At 51.8% G+C, this 16,399-nt stretch overlaps 2 protein-coding genes across 9 annotated transcripts in view; one reads left to right on the forward strand and one right to left on the reverse strand.

The window, feature by feature from the left end:
• Window positions 1-2,800, forward strand: part of LAMB3 (laminin subunit beta 3) — a 41,306-nt gene extending 38,506 nt beyond the window's left edge. For all 7 annotated transcript variants that reach the window (XM_039565262.1, XM_039565258.1, XM_039565263.1 and 4 more), the window contains 4 exons: window positions 859-1,000; window positions 1,117-1,293; window positions 1,682-1,835; window positions 2,233-2,800. In XM_039565262.1, coding sequence (XP_039421196.1) covers window positions 859-1,000; window positions 1,117-1,293; window positions 1,682-1,835; window positions 2,233-2,369 — 610 coding nt within the window. In that variant the 3' untranslated portion in view covers window positions 2,370-2,800. The remainder of the gene's footprint in view (window positions 1-858; window positions 1,001-1,116; window positions 1,294-1,681; window positions 1,836-2,232) is intronic.
• A 280-nt stretch (window positions 2,801-3,080) lies between these two features.
• Window positions 3,081-16,177, reverse strand: CAMK1G (calcium/calmodulin dependent protein kinase IG). 2 transcript variants are annotated; one of them, XM_019288968.1, is made up of 14 exons: window positions 15,743-16,177; window positions 12,124-12,241; window positions 10,576-10,704; window positions 10,233-10,307; window positions 9,429-9,567; window positions 9,176-9,299; window positions 8,603-8,678; window positions 7,968-8,080; window positions 6,623-6,701; window positions 6,122-6,209; window positions 5,401-5,661; window positions 5,180-5,340; window positions 4,629-4,745; window positions 3,081-3,668 (listed from the first exon to the last, which is right to left on the reverse strand). In XM_019288968.1, the coding sequence occupies exons 2-13, from the start codon at window positions 12,213-12,215 to the stop codon at window positions 4,652-4,654; spliced, it is 1,431 nt and encodes a 476-aa protein (XP_019144513.1). In that variant the 5' UTR covers window positions 12,216-12,241; window positions 15,743-16,177; the 3' UTR covers window positions 3,081-3,668; window positions 4,629-4,651. The 2 variants fall into 2 exon arrangements, with proteins under 2 accessions (XP_019144513.1, XP_010402610.1); XM_010404308.2 differs by having other exon boundaries at window positions 5,180-5,661; window positions 15,743-16,174.
• Window positions 16,178-16,399: the final 222 nt, after the last annotated feature.

The following is a 16,399-nucleotide window of genomic DNA, read 5'->3' on the forward strand; positions in this document are numbered from 1 at the left end:
AGAACCTTCTGTGTCCATCCAGTGCCTAAAAGAATGAGTCTGCAATCTCCAGACACCTCCCTGGGGCCCTAGGCGAATAAATCTACCAAGAATAGATCCTATTATAGATACCAGGACAAGAAGGGCTTTATCAAAAGCAATGGAGGCTTTTCTCTTATCTCGAGTGCCTGTGTTGGGACATGACAGTGTTGCCCTGGTATTAGTTGATATTGGTGACCTACATCCTAATTGCACAAGAGAGCATGAGGAGATTCAGTGGGCTATTTGTTTTCTGGGTGAAAGTTGGGAGGATTATTCCACGGTCCCTTAAAAAGTAATTACAGGGTGTCCTTGCCAATTTGGAGCATCTGCTTTGTCACAAGTTGACTTGCAGCAATCCCCCAGTGAGAAGGTCAGCAGGATAAGTCTGTAAACTCCTTGGCAGTGTCTGACACCTGCTTAACCTGCTGGAAGTGATGAGACAGGGGAGCCTGGCTTTCTCCAGGGCTCTGCCACCCAGCCTGAACAGTCCCACTGCGAGCAGAAAACTGTTCACTGGAACTGCTTCCATGGTTATTGCTTCCCCTTCAATACCTTGTTATGCACTATGAAATATTTCTGACTAGCTTGAAGGAAGGTGTTTCTCTCCCCTTCTTAGTTTGTCTCCTTTGCTTGAGGCTGTGAAGTGGAACTAATGTTTCTCTCACAAGGAAACCTGCTGCAGTCCAGACCTGTGGGTTTTGGGGATGGGAGATGGCAACTTTCCCAGTAGCAATCCTGTCTTGCTTCTCAAGCTCCCTGATTTTACCTCTGTGACCTCGACTTCCAGTCTGTGCCCTTACCCACGCTCACTCCTGGCTGCTTCTAACCTTTCCCCAGGAACCGGGCCAACGCTGTGGAGGGCAGCGTGGAAGAGGTGGTGGGGACCCTGCAGCGAGCCAACACGGTGCTGCTGGAGGCCCAGGGGGCCCTCAGGGGCTCGGGCTCCTCCCTGCGCTTCATCCAGGAGCGTGTGGAGGAGGTGAGCGATGCCCGGTGCCTTCCCAGTAGCGATCCCGAGTCCCTCGGCCAGCAGAGCTGGTCCCTGCACAGGGAGGGCCTTTGGATGTGACCTGACGTGGATCCCTCTGCTCTCAGATCGAGGCTGTCCTTGGTCCGGCCGAGAGGAACGTGGCGGCCATCGGGGCCGGGCTGGCCGGGCTGGCCGGGCGGCTCTCGCAGCTGCAGCGCGGCACTGACCAGAACCGCCTGCGGGCCGGGGACATGCAGGACATGGCGGGGGCAGCGGCACAGCAGGCCAGCAGTGCCCAGCAGGTACCAGCCTCGGGGTGTCCCCGCTGCCAGCAGCAGCACAGCACAGCCAGCTGTGTCCTGGCTCGGGACGAGGAGAGGAGATTTTCCTGTCCAGGCCACGGCTCGTGTGCTGTCACATCGCAGCATCATCCCACAGCTGAATTTCTCCAGAGTCATTCCCAATCCTAACGCCCTTTGCTGGGAACTCATTTCTGGTCTGTCCTGCCTGAGGCAGAGCGGCCCATGGAGCTGTCTGTCAGTCTTTGAGTGCATCACAAACTGTCACACATTTGGTAACAATGCTCTAGTGCAGCATCCGTTTAATATCTAAGCAGGATTCAACACTGGAAAAACCCCTTCTCTGCAGCCTGCTGGATCCTACCTGCAGTGCTTGTTTGCTTTTCCCCAGGCTTTTGCACAAGTGAAGGAGCTGTACACGGAGCTGCAGGGCAGGATGGGGCAGAGCCCGGCGCTGGGCGAGCAGGGCAGGAGGGTGCAGAGCATCGGCCAGGAGGCGCAGGCCCTCTTCGAGGAGACCATGGGCATCATGCTCAGGATGGAAAGTAAGGCTCTCGCAAACTCAGCGTAATTGTGCCCTGGGGAGCAGCTCCTGGACTGCTGTGGTGTGAGGGAAGGGAGTGACGAGGAGGACAAAGCACTTTGGGCAGTGAGAGGGTGGGATTTGGGCTGTAGCTGGTGGTGCTGTGCCAGGAAATTGAGAGTTTTCAAATGCCACTGTGCTCCCGTTTTCCTCCACACACTCACTTCCATTTTTAAGCATTCAAAGCAGATGGCTTTGTTGGGAGTGGTTGTTTGGGGTTGTTTTAGAGGGGGAGCAGAGGCAGTGCAGGATGTTGGTTTTCTTGCCCCATCAGAGCTGCGCAGGAGGGAGGTGGAGGCTCAGCCCAACCCCACCATGTAACCCTTCCTTCCCTTCCCTTCCCTGCCCTCTCTCCTCAGCTTTGGAGTCGGAAATTCAGGAAGGCAACAAGGCTCTGATGTCCAGGCTGTCCCGGCTGTCAGGGCTGGAGGAGGAGGTGGGGAGGATCCGGGACATCATCAAGGAGAGAGTTGCCTACTACGAGAGGTGCTCCTGAGGAGCCCCCGTGCTCCAGGGCATTGCTGCCTCCTCTGCACACACGGACTGGTGCATTCATTCCCGTTTTCCAGCTGGAGTTCTCCTGTGTCCAGTATCTCTATTTTTAGCAAGTTAATTTTCCATACCTCTGGAAAATAGCTGCACTGAACCAAAGGAGCAGCCCCACAGAGTGGGTTGGACTGGCCAAAGCTGCCCAGTGGTTGGAGGAGAAAAGGGGAGAGACATCAGGCTCCCATGGCAAATAAACACATCCCCAGGTTGTTATTTCCAGAGGGCTTTAGAAAGCAGGACATTTTTTTTTTCTTCTTTTAGCCAATTCAAGCTCTTTAAGCTGAATGTCACTGTTCAAATTAAAGCCCTCCTGTGGGGTCTTTTAAAGCTTTTTATCTGTGCTGCAGTTAATTCTTCAAACATGCCATGGCTTCAGTACTTCCCTCTGAGATCTTCCTTCAAATAAGCAGATCAGAGAAACGGAGAATTTTATCTCCCTCTCTACAACATACCTATATTTATGCAAATTAGAGAAACACATAGTCGAAGGGGAAGTCAGATGTCTTGTTTGATTTTCTGCCACAATCTGCTTATTTACCACGGAACATTTTGCCAGAGAAACACCAGCGGGAGCAGGTCTGGGATGCACAGGGAAAGCTTTAGGAGGGACTTAACAGACCATTTCCACATCAGATTTCTATGAATAACCAAGAGGCGCTTTAGAAAACAAAACTCAGCTTTATTAAGCAAGTATTCATTGTGCAATTACAGCCTTGGAAGCGGAACTCAGACCTTGCTGTGTTATTGTCAGACACAGGGAGGCTTGTAGCAGGTTCTCTCTCCTGTTGCAGCTGCAGTGAGGGCTGGGCAGCTGAACTCCAGAGTGCCAAAGCCTGGGACTAACCAAGCACAAGGAGTGGAGAGGGTGAGGGTTGTAAAAACAGCTGAGCTGCCACGGAGTAAAGCGCTGCATGGCTTTGGTTTGTGGGGTTGGTGTTGTGCAGTGCATTTGTGCATTGACAACTAAACAGAAAACAAAAGCTCATAGCACTGATGACGCCCTATGGATAATGTACACTGGGTGTGGGAGCAGGAGCCTCAGACCTTCCCGTGCCTCCTCCCAGCTGTGATGATCCAGAAACACCTCGAGGCCACTGCAGCGATGGATTCCTGGCACTACTGTGCCCCTGTCCCCAGCTGGTCACTGCTCTCCGAGAGCTGCTGGCGGGGCAGAGCCTCCTTTCCTGCTCACACTGGCAGTGTCTGGCTCTGAAGTGCAGAAAAGAGTAAAAGAGCCCTTCTGGTTCTGCAAGAGAAAGAATTCCAGGTGAGGACTGGGCTTTGTTTCACTCACTGCTGCCTGCAGAACGTGCTGCTAATGAGCAGCAGTGGGGGCGAGGGACAGCTCAGATCCCTTTGAGGGCTCAGTTACAAAGGGCTGTCACAGCACTGATTGTTGGAATGGGCCTTTTTGGAGTCTGTAGTGGCTCTAACTCGCATTTGTCTCTGCTGTTCATCCTTTGTGCGTAGCAGTCCTGTTCAAACGACCTCATCAGCGGAGACTGGCACAGGACATGAGAGGAGGCAGCTCCCTGATGTAGCTTTTGAGGAGAGCTCTGCCAGCAGGAGCTCACCTTTGGGCCATTCCTTAGAGCAGGATCTAACAGCAAAGCTTCTCACTGCTCACACACAAAGCCATGCAGATGATAGCAGGATTGAGCCAAGCTGTGGTCAAACAGGATCAAACTCGCATTATTTTACTCTGCTTTACAAAATGAGCATCTCTGTGCTCTGCTCACAAAGACATTTAAACCTGCCTGGGCCAAATGTGGGAAAGAGAGGTCCTGCCTGTGCTGAGCCCTGCACCCGCAGCTCTTGTCAGCCCTTTGCTCATGGTCTGAGACCTGGCTGAACAGCCCCAGTCCCAGCTGAGGGAGAGGCTTGCACCAGTGTTTTTCCCTCATGAATAGGTTGAAGTAATTGTAGAGTTTGGTGTGACAAACCCATGCTTGGGTTCCTCTCTCACGTTCCTGGGCAACCTTGTTGTGATGTAAAAGTTGGATTCAGAGTCACTGGCCTGGCCCTGATGGAAGCTGAGAGCTGAGTCATTGCTTGAGAGGAGGTTTGGTGAAAGGCTTTTTCAACTGCAAAAAACCTGGGTTCATTTACTTCATGTACAGTCACTGTGCTATTTGTGCCTTTCCCTTTTGCCTGCCCTAACTGGATTAATTAAAAGCAGCTGGTGATTGGATTGCAGAGCACTCACCTCTGACCAGGTGGCTGCCTCCATCACATGATCAAACAAACTCCAGTTTGCCCAGTGCCACAGTGAGATGAGTGTTTACTGGTTTTCATTGGAACAAGAACCTCTGACTTGAAATGACTGGTTGGGAATGGGTGGAACAGAACAGAAAGACGAGAAATAGCAATTATTTACAGTCATTCTGCAGGGGGATTGTGGTGTTAATTACAGAACATCAGCTATGAGAGCAAAGCAGGGCTGGGTGCAGCCCCCGCAGCCACAGCAGGGTCTGGGCACTCAGCACCAGCAGCTTGGAACACTGAAAGCTTTTCTGGAAAACCAGTTGTGCTCCAGTCCGTGGGGAGCCGGGCCACCCAGCCTGGGCCACCTGCCCACCCCGTGCTCAGACACACCCAGGAGAGCCTGGGCTGGGCACAGCTCCCAGCCAGAGCCTTGGCTCATTCCTCCCCTTCTCCCACCACCTGGCACCAGCCCCTGTGCCAGGCATCTCCTTCCAGGGATGGTCATTCCCATACAATGTGCTGGAAGTTAATGGAAAGGACCTGGATACCTACTGGGATTTTGAAGACTTTTTGGGCAGCGCTGTCTCGGAGCAGGAGGACACCTTTGTCCTCTCGTGGCCCACACAGGAGGGGCTGCAGCCGCAGGAGCTCCTGCCCGAGGGGCTGTGGGTGTCCGGCAGGGCCAGGCTGCTGTCCCCGGGCAGGGGTCCCTCCTCCGGGGGGCTGTGGGTGTCCGGCAGGGCCAAGCTGCTGTCCCTGGGCAGGGGTCCCTCTCCCGGGGGGCTTGGCAGCTTTTCCTCGCCCATTCCTGTGTCCTGCTCGGGCTGAGTGGGTGGGTTTGGGTACCCCTGTGAGGGGCCCTGCGCTGTGTCCTTGTCACCGCTTGGCGCTGCTGGCGGGGGGGTCCCCGTGGGGCTGCTGGGTCTGGGGGGCTCTGAGGTCTCTGTGACAGGGACAGAGCTCTCAGCTGCCCCGTGGCCGCTCATGTGCAGCTTCTTCATGTGGTGCACGACGGCCGCAGCGTTGAAGGCTTGCTGGGGAAGGAGACAAAACCCCTGGTGAGCACCTGGTGCTGCCAGGACACGTTGTCCCCCCAGGTGACACCGGGCACAGCGCTGTTGGCACTGGCTGTTTGGGATGGGCACGTTCCTGCCATAAACTCCGTGTTTTCCATCGAGTGCAAGCTGCTGATGCATTTGGAGTTTCCACCCGAGGAAAATGGGGAACAGCTGGGAACGGCCCCCTGCCCTCTGCTCTCCTGGTGAGGCCCCGGAGCTCGATGTTTGTGGTGAATCTCCCAGCTCACTTTGCAGCAGGGAATATTGCTCCAAACACCCTGCAAACACTGACTGCAGGCAGTGTGGAGGATCCAGCTTTGGAGGATCCCAACTTTTGGGTGCTTACCCACCCAGCTGAAGCCCTGCTCCGTGCTGGCTGACAGCAACTGGTATTTGTTGGTGAAATGGCTCTGGGCTCCTGGCAGCAGCCACTTACCCTCCATTTGCTCTTTGCAAAGTTTTTCTGGATCTGAGCACTGACAGATGGGTAGATGTCACGGTGAAGGGCTGTATTTCCATTAATCCTGCAGATGGGAAGAGAAGAAAATGGGCTCGTAAGCAGATGGCATTTGTAAGGCATTCCACATTCTGGAAGCACTGAACTGCTTTGTACGTTCAATCAGCAATAATTAAACCCAAAGGAAAAACAGCAACAAAATGTAACACAAACACACACTTCAAAGCCTGAGAAAGCTCAGGGTGGGATTTCTTCTCTGCCTCTGTTTGTGGAGGCAAATATGCACAAATTGCATCTTTAATTATTCATCGTTTGCTTTCTTTGCTCACAAGAAGGAGCCAGCGCGGGGGCGGCGGTGACGTTAATGACGGGGTGGGGGACACTCCTGTTCCCAGGGATGCTCCTGTTCCCAGCTCCCACGGAGCACATGGAGCGAGACATGGGGGCTGGAGACTCCCCTTGGCCACCCTGTCCCCTCACCACGGGTGCCTCAGGGCTTCCTCACAGGTGAACCTCGCGCTTGGGTTCTTCTCCAGTAAATGTCGGATGAAATCCTTGGCTGTTTGGGAAAGGGGGAAAAAAACAGAGAGAAAAGGTTATTTTCACCTTCTTGCCAGACCTGGCCCTAACAGAACATGGGAAATGCTGCTGGATGAACATCACAGAGGTCAGCCCTGATTAGAAGGGATTTGTATCCCTGCACCAGGGGAGGTGAAGGTTGGATATTGGGAAAAATTCCTTCACTGAAAGAGTGGTCAGGCACTGGAAGGGGCTGCCCAGGGCAGCGGTGGAGTCACCATCCCTGGAAGTGCTCAAACAATGAGTAGATGGCACTTGGTGATGTGGTTTGGTGGGCATGGTGGGATTCATTCAAAGGCTGGACGTGATCTTCCGTGTCTTTTCCAACCTTAATAATTCTGTAATTGCTCCAATAAAGGGAGATTCTCATAGGGACAGGCTCCAGATGAAAAAATATCAACTGTGGATGTGCCAAACTTCACTCTTAGACTGTGTGAGTTGCAGTTTAATTATTCACTTAAAAAATAACTCTAAAAACCATGAAGTGCCAACTGAGCAGATTTAGAAGTTGCCCTGAAGAGCTTTTACATCTCTCCCCTTTTTTTTCTTTTTCTTGCAGGAGGGATCGTGATGTTTGTTATTAAACCCCAGCACAGCCCTGCTAGGCTTGTTTGTTTGTATTAAGGATTGATGTTGGAATGGGCCGTGAGGATGCGGCCTGCAGTGAGCTGTGCACAGGGGAGCTCCACGAGCAGGTTGGGCTGGGGAAGTGGTGGCTGACAGGACATAGGAAAAAAATGCGGAAAACCCCTGGAGTTTCCCTTCTTACAGAATCAGAGACTATTTGGGTTGGAAGGAGCCTTAAAGCCCATCCAGTGCCACCCCTACCCTGGGCAGGGACACTTCCCACTGTCCCAGGCTGCTCCAAGCCCCATCCAGCCTGGCCTGGGACACTTCCAAGGGAAATCTAAGCCCGCTCAGAGCTCAGTAATCGTTTGTGAAAATCAGGTTTACACTAACCAAGGCCTCAGCTGAGGATGCTGCATTCCAGGCAGGCTCCAAGCACCCCCCTGTCTGCCAGGGCAGCTTTGGCATCATTCCCCCAGCATTGAGGAGATGGAGCCTCTGATCATCCCCACCATCCCCACATCCGAGGGCTTGCTGCTGTGTGAGTGACTCCACTCAGAGCCCCAGCCCTCCCCTTCCCTGCTGAGGCAGCACAGGGCGTTCAGGGCTTGGCTGGTTTGGGGATTTGGGATTGAGCCTGCGGGAGGGAGCGTGGAGCTTCCCAGTGCCGGAGCTTTACCTGACTCGGAGATATCGTCCCAAAACGGAGACTCAAACTCGTAGTAGCCTTCCTTAATCTTTTCAAAGAGTTTGGATTCAGTTTCTTCATAGAAAGGGGGGTACCCACAGAGCCTGGAACAGAGCACAGAGCCAGGGGCCCTTCAATGCCACCACAAAGTGGGCACAGGCTTCTCCAGAGCCCAGGGAGGCCACAGGAGTGAGGAGTGGCAGAGGAGCTGCTCTGCCCGCTCCTCCGTCCCTCTCTGCTCAGTGGATCTGTAAAGATGCACAAAAGAGTTAAAAACTTCCCTGCAGCAGCGAGAGGACAAAGCCACAGCTGGTACCGAGCTGAGCGGTGTGGGAGGGAACGAAACAAAAAGTCCCCGGGAAGATGGAACGGTATTTGTAGGGAATTGGAGAAAAACAAAGCACAGGATGAGGCACAGAACAGAGCAAATGCGATTCCTTTCATCTCCGCTCCTGCACTTGATTCCCCACAGCCCTTTAATTCCTGTGTTTAGGAGGAATTCAGTGCTGTGCTCCACAGAAAAATAGGAGGTCTGGCATCGCCCCCGCTGCCGCTCCGCAGAGCCCCGGGGGAGTTGGGAAACTCACGGAAAAACAAGTGGGATGCTGCTGCTTGCTGGTACTCACAGGATGTAGGTGATCACCCCGATGGACCAGCAGTCCACGGCTTTGCTGTAGGGCTTCTGGGCCAGCACCTCGGGGGCTGCAGGACAGCAAAACCAAAGGGGAGTTCTGAGCAGTAATGAATTATCCAGCACTGGGAGAAGCAGCAGTCTCAGCCAGCACCAGCCCCATTTCCCAGCTGAACTGGTCTGTGGTTTTTGTATCTATTTTATGCCATTAAACAGAAGGAACCACAGACAATCTCTGCCTGCACAGTGAGGTTTAACCAGGGAGCTACATCCTGCCAATGTAGTCTGGTGGGAATTAAATAAAATCCCATTGCATTAAAATAATTTTTATAATTTTTTCAATAAATACATTTTTCTCAAAATTACCCTTTTCTTTGCATTTTAAAAGTTTTGATGTTTTTCAGTCCCTACACCTGTTTGTAGGGTCTGTGCAGTTCATCTGTGAGTAGCACGTCATTAGCAACGTATTGATGTATTTTTTTCCCTTCTTCCAGGCAATGTCCTGTACGTGCACAACTGTTTTCCAGGAAATCCACCAGCACAACCCCACTGCTGCCCCTTGGCTCACCCACGTATCCTGGAGTCCCACAGGCTGTGGACATGATCCCGTTCTGCTCCATTTTCGACAAGCCAAAATCCGTGATCATGATTTTGGAGTTCTCTTCGGGGGTGAGGTAAAGGAGGTTCTCAGGCTGTGAACACGGCGGGGGTCAGAGGGTGAAATTTGTGGCAGGAAAATGGCAAAGAGGAGCAGAAGGTGGTGGGGCAGAGCAGGTGAAGCTGCCAGCTCCCCACGGGCCAGGAGCCAGGGCAGGGCTCACCTTCAGGTCCCGGTGCACGATCCCGTTCTCGTGGAGGTACTTGACAGCTGTCAGGACCTGGTGGATCACCAGGCTCGCATCTTTCTCCGTGTAGACGCCTCGCTCCAGGATCCTGTCAAACAGCTCTCCCCCAGACACCCTGTGGAGAGGGCAGCTTAGACAGAAAAGGACTGGAAAAAACGTAAACAAAGCTAATCATGCTTTGGTGTTAGGTCAGCTGAGTTTCTGGTCCTTTTACAGCAGAACCATTCCTCAGGCAGCAGCTTTTGGGAGGCTGAGGCCGATGGATGCTCCTGGGTGCAATTCCAGGCTGCCAGTGAGGATTGCTGGTAAACCTGGGGAACTTGGGTGAGGTTGTGAGGTAAATCCTGGTAGGGCTGAGCTGCAGGTATCCAGCCCTGCCTCAGGCTCTACTCCACAAGTGGTTATAGGCTTTTGTCCTTTGCTAAATTTACAGTTCAGCAGCAGCAGCAGCCGGGTGCTCAGGGCTCTTTCTCTTCTGCTGACACGGTGCCCATTCCATTTCTAGAAACCCTGCGTGGCACAGCTCTAATTAGAAATACTTCTGCCTCTGCCCTGCTAAACTGTGAGGAATTCATTTGCATAAATAGATCCAAATCATGGTTTAGAAAGCTTCTGTTAAAACGGGGATGAGCCAAGGTGCCACAAGGAGTGTCCGGGTTGGTTCCAACCTTGGCACTGAGGGTGCTTGAATGGACCCTTGAGGGGCTCTGGGGTGTGGGTGCTGAAATCCCCCTGCTCCTGCCCCTGTGGCCCCACAGAAATGGCTCTGATGGTACTCACAGCTGCATGACCAGGTAGAAGTGGGTTGTGCTCTCATAAATATCTTCTAAAGTCACAATGTTTTCGTGCTTTATTCTGCAAAGGGAAACATGGGTCAGAAACAAAACCTGGCAAGGATGGAAGGGGCTTCTGAGGTGGGAAACCCGATGGTCATCTTGCTTTAATCACCAGTGAAAGTTCACTGGGGTGTTCTGGGGCTGATGTCCCTCCCCCTGTGTGGCAGAGGATCACTGATGCCCATCCAAGTCCTTTTGAAGCACCAAGCACCATCAGTGGTGGGGACCAGACCCTTTATTTGAAGTACCCAGTCCATCAGGAGCGTTCCTTGGACTGTAACACTCACTTTTTCAGCACTGCTATTTCATTCTCCAAGCTGCTGTCCCTGTTGAGAGGAGACTTCTTGATGCATTTCAGAGCAAAGAGCTTGCCAGTGCTCTTCTGCTTCACCAGGAAAACCTCTGAGAAGGCACCTCTGCAGAGAGGGGGAGAAGCTGCATTTCAGTGGGTGCTGCTTCTGGGTGCTGGGAGGGACCGACAGAGAGGGGAAATAGCCAGGGAAAACAACGTGGTGGGATTGTAAAGCTGGAACTGTACCTCCAGCAGCCCCAATCTTAGGATATTCAAGGCAAGGTTATGCAGTATAGATAAAACCCCACAGTTTTATCTATAAAATAGATAGCCCAGCCCACGGGGAGCTGCAGCTTGGGTTGGTGTCACCTGCTTCCACCTGTGTCCCCTCAGTGACAAAGTGACAGGGAGTGGCTGCTCCCTCCCTGGCCAGGGCTCACCCCAAGCAGCAGGAGCAGGTATTTATAACCTGCCTAAAGCCCTAAATCCTGTTAAAGGTCCGTCCTGGGGAGCTGAGCACGAGGCTCGGGGCAGTGACAGTGACACTGTGCCAGGTCAGTCCTCACTAATCCTCATCAAACCCGCGGGACATTAATTGGGGGCCATGAAATGGAATTTGCTCTGAGTCTGCAAAGCCCTGCAGGGAGCTGAGGGCAGGGCAAGGAAGGGCAATGCTGTGGACCCTGGGGGAAAGTGATAACAAGTTTGAGGTGATTTTAGGTCCTAGATCTTAATTTCAATTCTTCAGGGAGCTGAAGCAATGCATATGGGGAAAAATCCCAATTGCTAATGATAAATTTTCCTATTAAAGCAATAGTAGGAAATGAACAACCTACAAATCAGCTGCTGGGGCATCTGTTCTACATCTCTGTCCCAAACAGTTTATAATAATTATGCCCCTTATTAAAAATCATGAATCAACAAGTGGGATAGGAGAGAACAAAGCTTTTTCTAACCTCATTCCTTTAGTGAAAGCTGCTGGATAATTCAGTTAATTTCTGAGGCTGACAAGGCACAGAATTTGGAGTAGCTGCTTCTTTGGGAACTTTGTCATGGGTTCGGAAGTCACAGAAAATTTGTCCATGACAGAACTTGCTGGTGGAGGTAATTCAATTCCTCCCCCACCACCTTGGAAATGTTTTGTTGTCTCATCCCCATGAATAGGCAAATTAAGCTGTTAACGAACAGGGAAGGATTGTACAACTCCAACATCCTTGTTTTTGTTTCATTCCCCAACTGAGTCAGGGTTCCTGAGCTAAATATACGACTTGTTATTGTCATTCCTCTCCCTGCGCCAGCCCTGACCTTGCAGCAGCAGGAGCAGGCAGGAACGGAGCAAAAACTTATCCAGGCTTTCATCAGGGTTAGAGGGGATGGAGGGAAGGGCAGAGGGGACTCAGCTGTGCCTGGGGCTGGGGGGATTTGGAGCTGTTTGGGAACTGGAGCAGCAGCAGCCCTGGGCACCCCTCACCTGTTCCCGGGCTGACCCAGAGGGAGCCGGGTCTGGGGGTGCTCCTGCCCCGAGGGCAGGGCTGGTACTCACGATCCCAGGGCCTCCATGAAAATGAAGGTTGTGCGGATGTTGCTGGTCTGCTTCTTCCAGGAGCTGCTGTCATCCTCTTCCTTGCGCCCCATCTCCTCCAGAGTGGAAGCAGGGAACGCTGTGAGGGGGAGAAGGAGAAGAGGTGCCTGACGTGGTTTGTGCTTGCAGGAAGCCCAGGGCTCCCCAGTTAGAATTAGAATTAGAGCTGGCCGAGGTCTCGGAGGTGTGAAATGTTCCACAAACCCCTCAGCACTCATAATGAGATCGGGTCTAAGGACTGGAGGGACAATGGAAGGAGAGAAAGGAGCCTGGAAAAGAGGGAAAAACAGATGTAAAAGTGACCCTGGGCAGCAGGGGCATGGGGAGCATCCCTGGGAGTGTGGAGAATCTGCCTTCCCAGAGCAGGAACTGTGGGACATAGCTGGGCCTTTAGAAGACAAAGCAAAAGCTTTCATGGATGTTAGTTATCCATTTGGAAAAGGCAGAAGTATTAAAGCAGAGGAAAAGCTGAAAGGTCTTTTTTCATGAGAGACAGCTTAGATATTGGATTCGTCCTGAACCTACTTTATCTCCTTAATTAGCACGTTTGCAGGGTTTTCAGCTCCTTGACACAATTTTTAAAGGTTAATTTAATATTATTGAAACCAAAATTGACTCAATTGTAAACAGTTGAAGGCTTCAGTCCATAAAATCACCAAAGGCCTCATGAACTTGACCTTTATTTACCTCCTGGTTTCTGATGCCTGTGTAACTCTTAGAAATGCAGCTCCTTATAGAACCCAGCCTTATCTTGCTGTTTGAAATCAGTGAAGGTCAAAAGTCCCTCACAAAAATGCTGATCAATCAGTAGAAACCTTTCTGCCAATTATTTTATGCCCCTAAATAATGTTTTCTTTGAAGTCACCTGCCCATCCCAAATGTACAGGCATGGAACATCACAGAAGGAGAATTTGCTGGCAGAGACATTCAGCTGGTGATGGCAGGTGAGTTTTATCCACCTTAAATAAACATCAAACCCGGGCTGGCAGTGGTGCTGAGTGACAGGGAAATTGAGAGGAGCTCTTCACTCCTCTCCCAGCCTGCTGCCAACCAGAGAATATGAGGTGAAAAAAGAAAAAATCCCAAGTAGGTCAGCCTGGCCCTGGGGACAAGTGGCATTTTGGGCTCCTGTGCTGAAGCACGTCCTGGTTGGGAGCAGCTCCATGGGCAGCCTGAGAGGGGCAGAGGGACCCAGGGCAGACAAACCCCTCCTGCACTGGGCAGAGGTGACCGTCCCCACCGCCGGGGTGACAGTGGCGTGATGGACACTCAGTTCTGAGCATTTGGCCCATTCAAGCCCAAGGGTTAAATTTGCCCAATCCTGGCTCATTTCAGCTCCATTCCTGGAGTATTTTGATGTTTAATTCCTTGTGAATTCAACAAGTTCCTTATTTTAAAGCGGATTTTGCTCCCACCGGAACGAAGTATCCTGTTTTCTTCAGTCTCCTGTGAATCACCTGCTCCTCTCAGAGCTGCTCCTGCTGTCACTTGGTGTGTGGCAGTTGGTGCTGGGGATAGGCTGGATGAGCAGCTCTCGCTCCCTACACGTGGATTTGATTTCCTGCTTTCTCAGTTTTTCTGTGCCATCATCAGCAAGTCATTTCCTGCCTGCCCTCGCCTCTCTGTGAGGAAGGGGAGTAAATGCTGCTATTTTGAGAGCAAAATAATGGAATGTTTGAGTTCCTGAGATGTAAAGCTGCATATGGCAGGGGGGGTGGAAGGGAATGGTTTTTAAGGTCCCTTCCAACCTAAACCATCCTGTGATTCCATATGTGCTCAGGTGAGGGACACTTGCCAACTCCCCTCATGTTGGATCACATCCTTCTCCATGGTTTTTCCTCTTTTGGTACAAGGGGAAGTGTTTGCCATGGTGCAGGACATGGCAGCCTGGGTCCAGCCATGATTATGGGATCAGGAGAACGGGAATTCCCTGAGTCTTTGGGAGCCCATCTTTGTCTCTCACTCTGGTTAAGTCACCTGTTGCACTTGACAGCGGTTGGTCACAATGCAACCTTTGATGTATTTGTTGTCTGTCTTTTGTTATTTGTTCAAGCTCTGGTGCAACAATCCCAGAATCCCAGAACGGTTTGGGAAGGGACCTCAAAGCTCATCCAGTGCCACCCCTGCCATGACAGGGACACCTCCCACTGTCCCAGGCTGCTCCAAGCCCCCTCCAGCCTGGCCTTGGACACTTCCGTGCCCTTTCCAGTGCCCTCACCTGTCCCACTGTTGGTGCACAAACCTGGGTTTATGGATCGACCCACGCAGCTGGAGAAGCTTCCCGCAGGACTAAGAACGTGGCAGAAGTTGGGCACACACTTTGTGCTGGGACTGGCAGCTTTTCCTGCCCTGTGGTGTGCCCATCTGCACACTCCCATCCCTGCCCTGCCCTCCTTCCCCTGTCAGCTCCGTCCTGACCCCTCCAGGTGTGCCTGGGGACATTCCAGCCCCAGCAGTGGGACGCACACGGAGGGCACCCACAGGCACATGGAATACACGTTATTTTAACCCTGATCCCGACAGGGGTCTGTGGTGCCCTTTTGCCCGTTCACCTCTTGGCAGTGCAAGCACACCGGTGTGCTAAGGCTGCATAATGAGATTGAAGAGCTCATTAACTAATGCAGGGGAGGACCTCTGGAGCTGAAAATGAAGTGCATAACGTGGCTTTAATTTGTGGAGCTTCCCTCTTCCCCATCATAACAAATACAGCGACATGCAGGGCTTCAGTCGAGTTTATATTCTAGAGATAAGATAATAAACAGGTTTGATATTAATGTCTGATCTTTGGGCTCTTCTACAGCCTGAGCCAACGAACTACTCTGCTCTGTCTGATCCAGCACGACACTGCTCAGAGTGCCAGGGATGTTATTATGACCTTGCTTAAATATTTCCTGAGGAAATTTGTTCTGCTTCCATATCCCACAGCAACAAATCCATCTGCAGCCAGACCCTGCTTCTGAATGGATGCACTGCATTAGCAGAATGATTGTAAGGCATGATTAATGGTCTCGTGACAAACTTCCATGTGCAGGGGGAACAAACATGCAGCTTTCAGGGGTTTGCCTTTGGAATTAGAAGTTTATAGGAGAAAGAGGAGAATACAAATTCAAAGGGCTTTGATTTAAAAAAAAATACAGCAAAGCAAGTAAATCTGCACGTGAATGAATGAATGAATGAATGAAGTGCCAGGGCAGCCTCCGTGTTCAGGGACAAAAGAATAAGAAATTGAACCCACGAGCTCGCCATTAAAAACAAACCCATGTCAAACCTCCCGTATTCCCCCCACCACGCCACCCCTTCCAAAGCAACTTGGGGAACACTTACAAAAATCTCCATTTCCATTATAAATATCCCAGATTTCCTAAAATACTTTGGAAGTAAAATGCCAGAGACAGCTTTCTATGAAATCGCTAAATATAACACCAGTGCTGGAGGATACTACGGAGGAGAAGTCCTCCGGTATTTCCCTGTTACAAGATAAAATCCATTTTAAAGAAAAGCAGGTGAGCGGGGATCCCACCTGCTCCAGTGCAAGAGCAGGAACAGCAAATGGCTCGTAAGGAAAGAATATTTTGCTTACCCAAGTCAGCACAGACAAAGCAACTCCTGTTGGCTGCTCCCGCTCAGCTCCGAGTCTGCGGGGATTAGAGCCTGCCCGGGCTCGGCGAGGAGGAGGAGGAGGAGGAGGAGGAGGAGGAAGGGATGGAGCACCGAGCTGGGAAGCAGGGGAGTCAGCAGGAGCACGGGGATAGTGCAGCAGGAGCGGCAGTGCCAGCGATCCCACCGGGCACCAGAGGGACGGGGCTGGGCCAGCAGCTCCTGCCACTGCCCGGGCTGGCGCTGCAATGTTCCCAGGTGGAACGCAAATAGAATTTGCCTTCATCAAACAAACGACTCCTCAGCGTTTGGAAACCGCCCCGCTTTCCTTCGGATGGGGCTGGGAGTTCTGTGGGACTGGGCTGGGACAGGGTCTCCCAGCAGGAGCTCCAGCACTGGGAAGGGGATGCTCCTCGCCATTTAAATGGCACAGACCCACGGAGAACAATCACTGAGCTGAGGTTAATCTCCATGCCCGGAATTTGGGGCTATTTTACTCCATACAATAGCTCTATTTTGACTTTCAAAACCTCCCTCTGTGTGCCTGCTCAAGCACAGCACACAGGAATAGAGGAAATATTAATAATTCTTTGAATCTTTTCTACAGTGTGGGATTTTTAGAGCTGGCAATAACAACTTT

Source organism: Corvus cornix, chromosome 26, assembly GCF_000738735.6.
Source record: "Corvus cornix cornix isolate S_Up_H32 chromosome 26, ASM73873v5, whole genome shotgun sequence".
In the NCBI taxonomy this organism is placed as follows: Eukaryota; Metazoa; Chordata; class Aves; order Passeriformes; family Corvidae; genus Corvus; species Corvus cornix.

What these genes read in the sequence shown, in the direction of transcription:
- CAMK1G (XM_010404308.2), bottom strand. Translation starts at nt 12,215, where the DNA reads ATGGGGCGCAAGGAAGAGGATGACAGCAGCTCCTGGAAGAAGCAGACC. An exon ending in TGGGACTCCAGGATACGTGG is followed by an intron (nt 8,679 to 9,175) that starts GTGAGCCAAGGG and finishes GCTGTCCTGCAG; the next exon opens with CCCCCGAGGTGCTGGCCCAG. An exon ending in AAAAAGTCTTCAAAATCCCA is followed by an intron (nt 4,746 to 5,179) that starts GTAGGTATCCAG and finishes ATTCCCAACCAG; the next exon opens with TCATTTCAAGTCAGAGGTTC.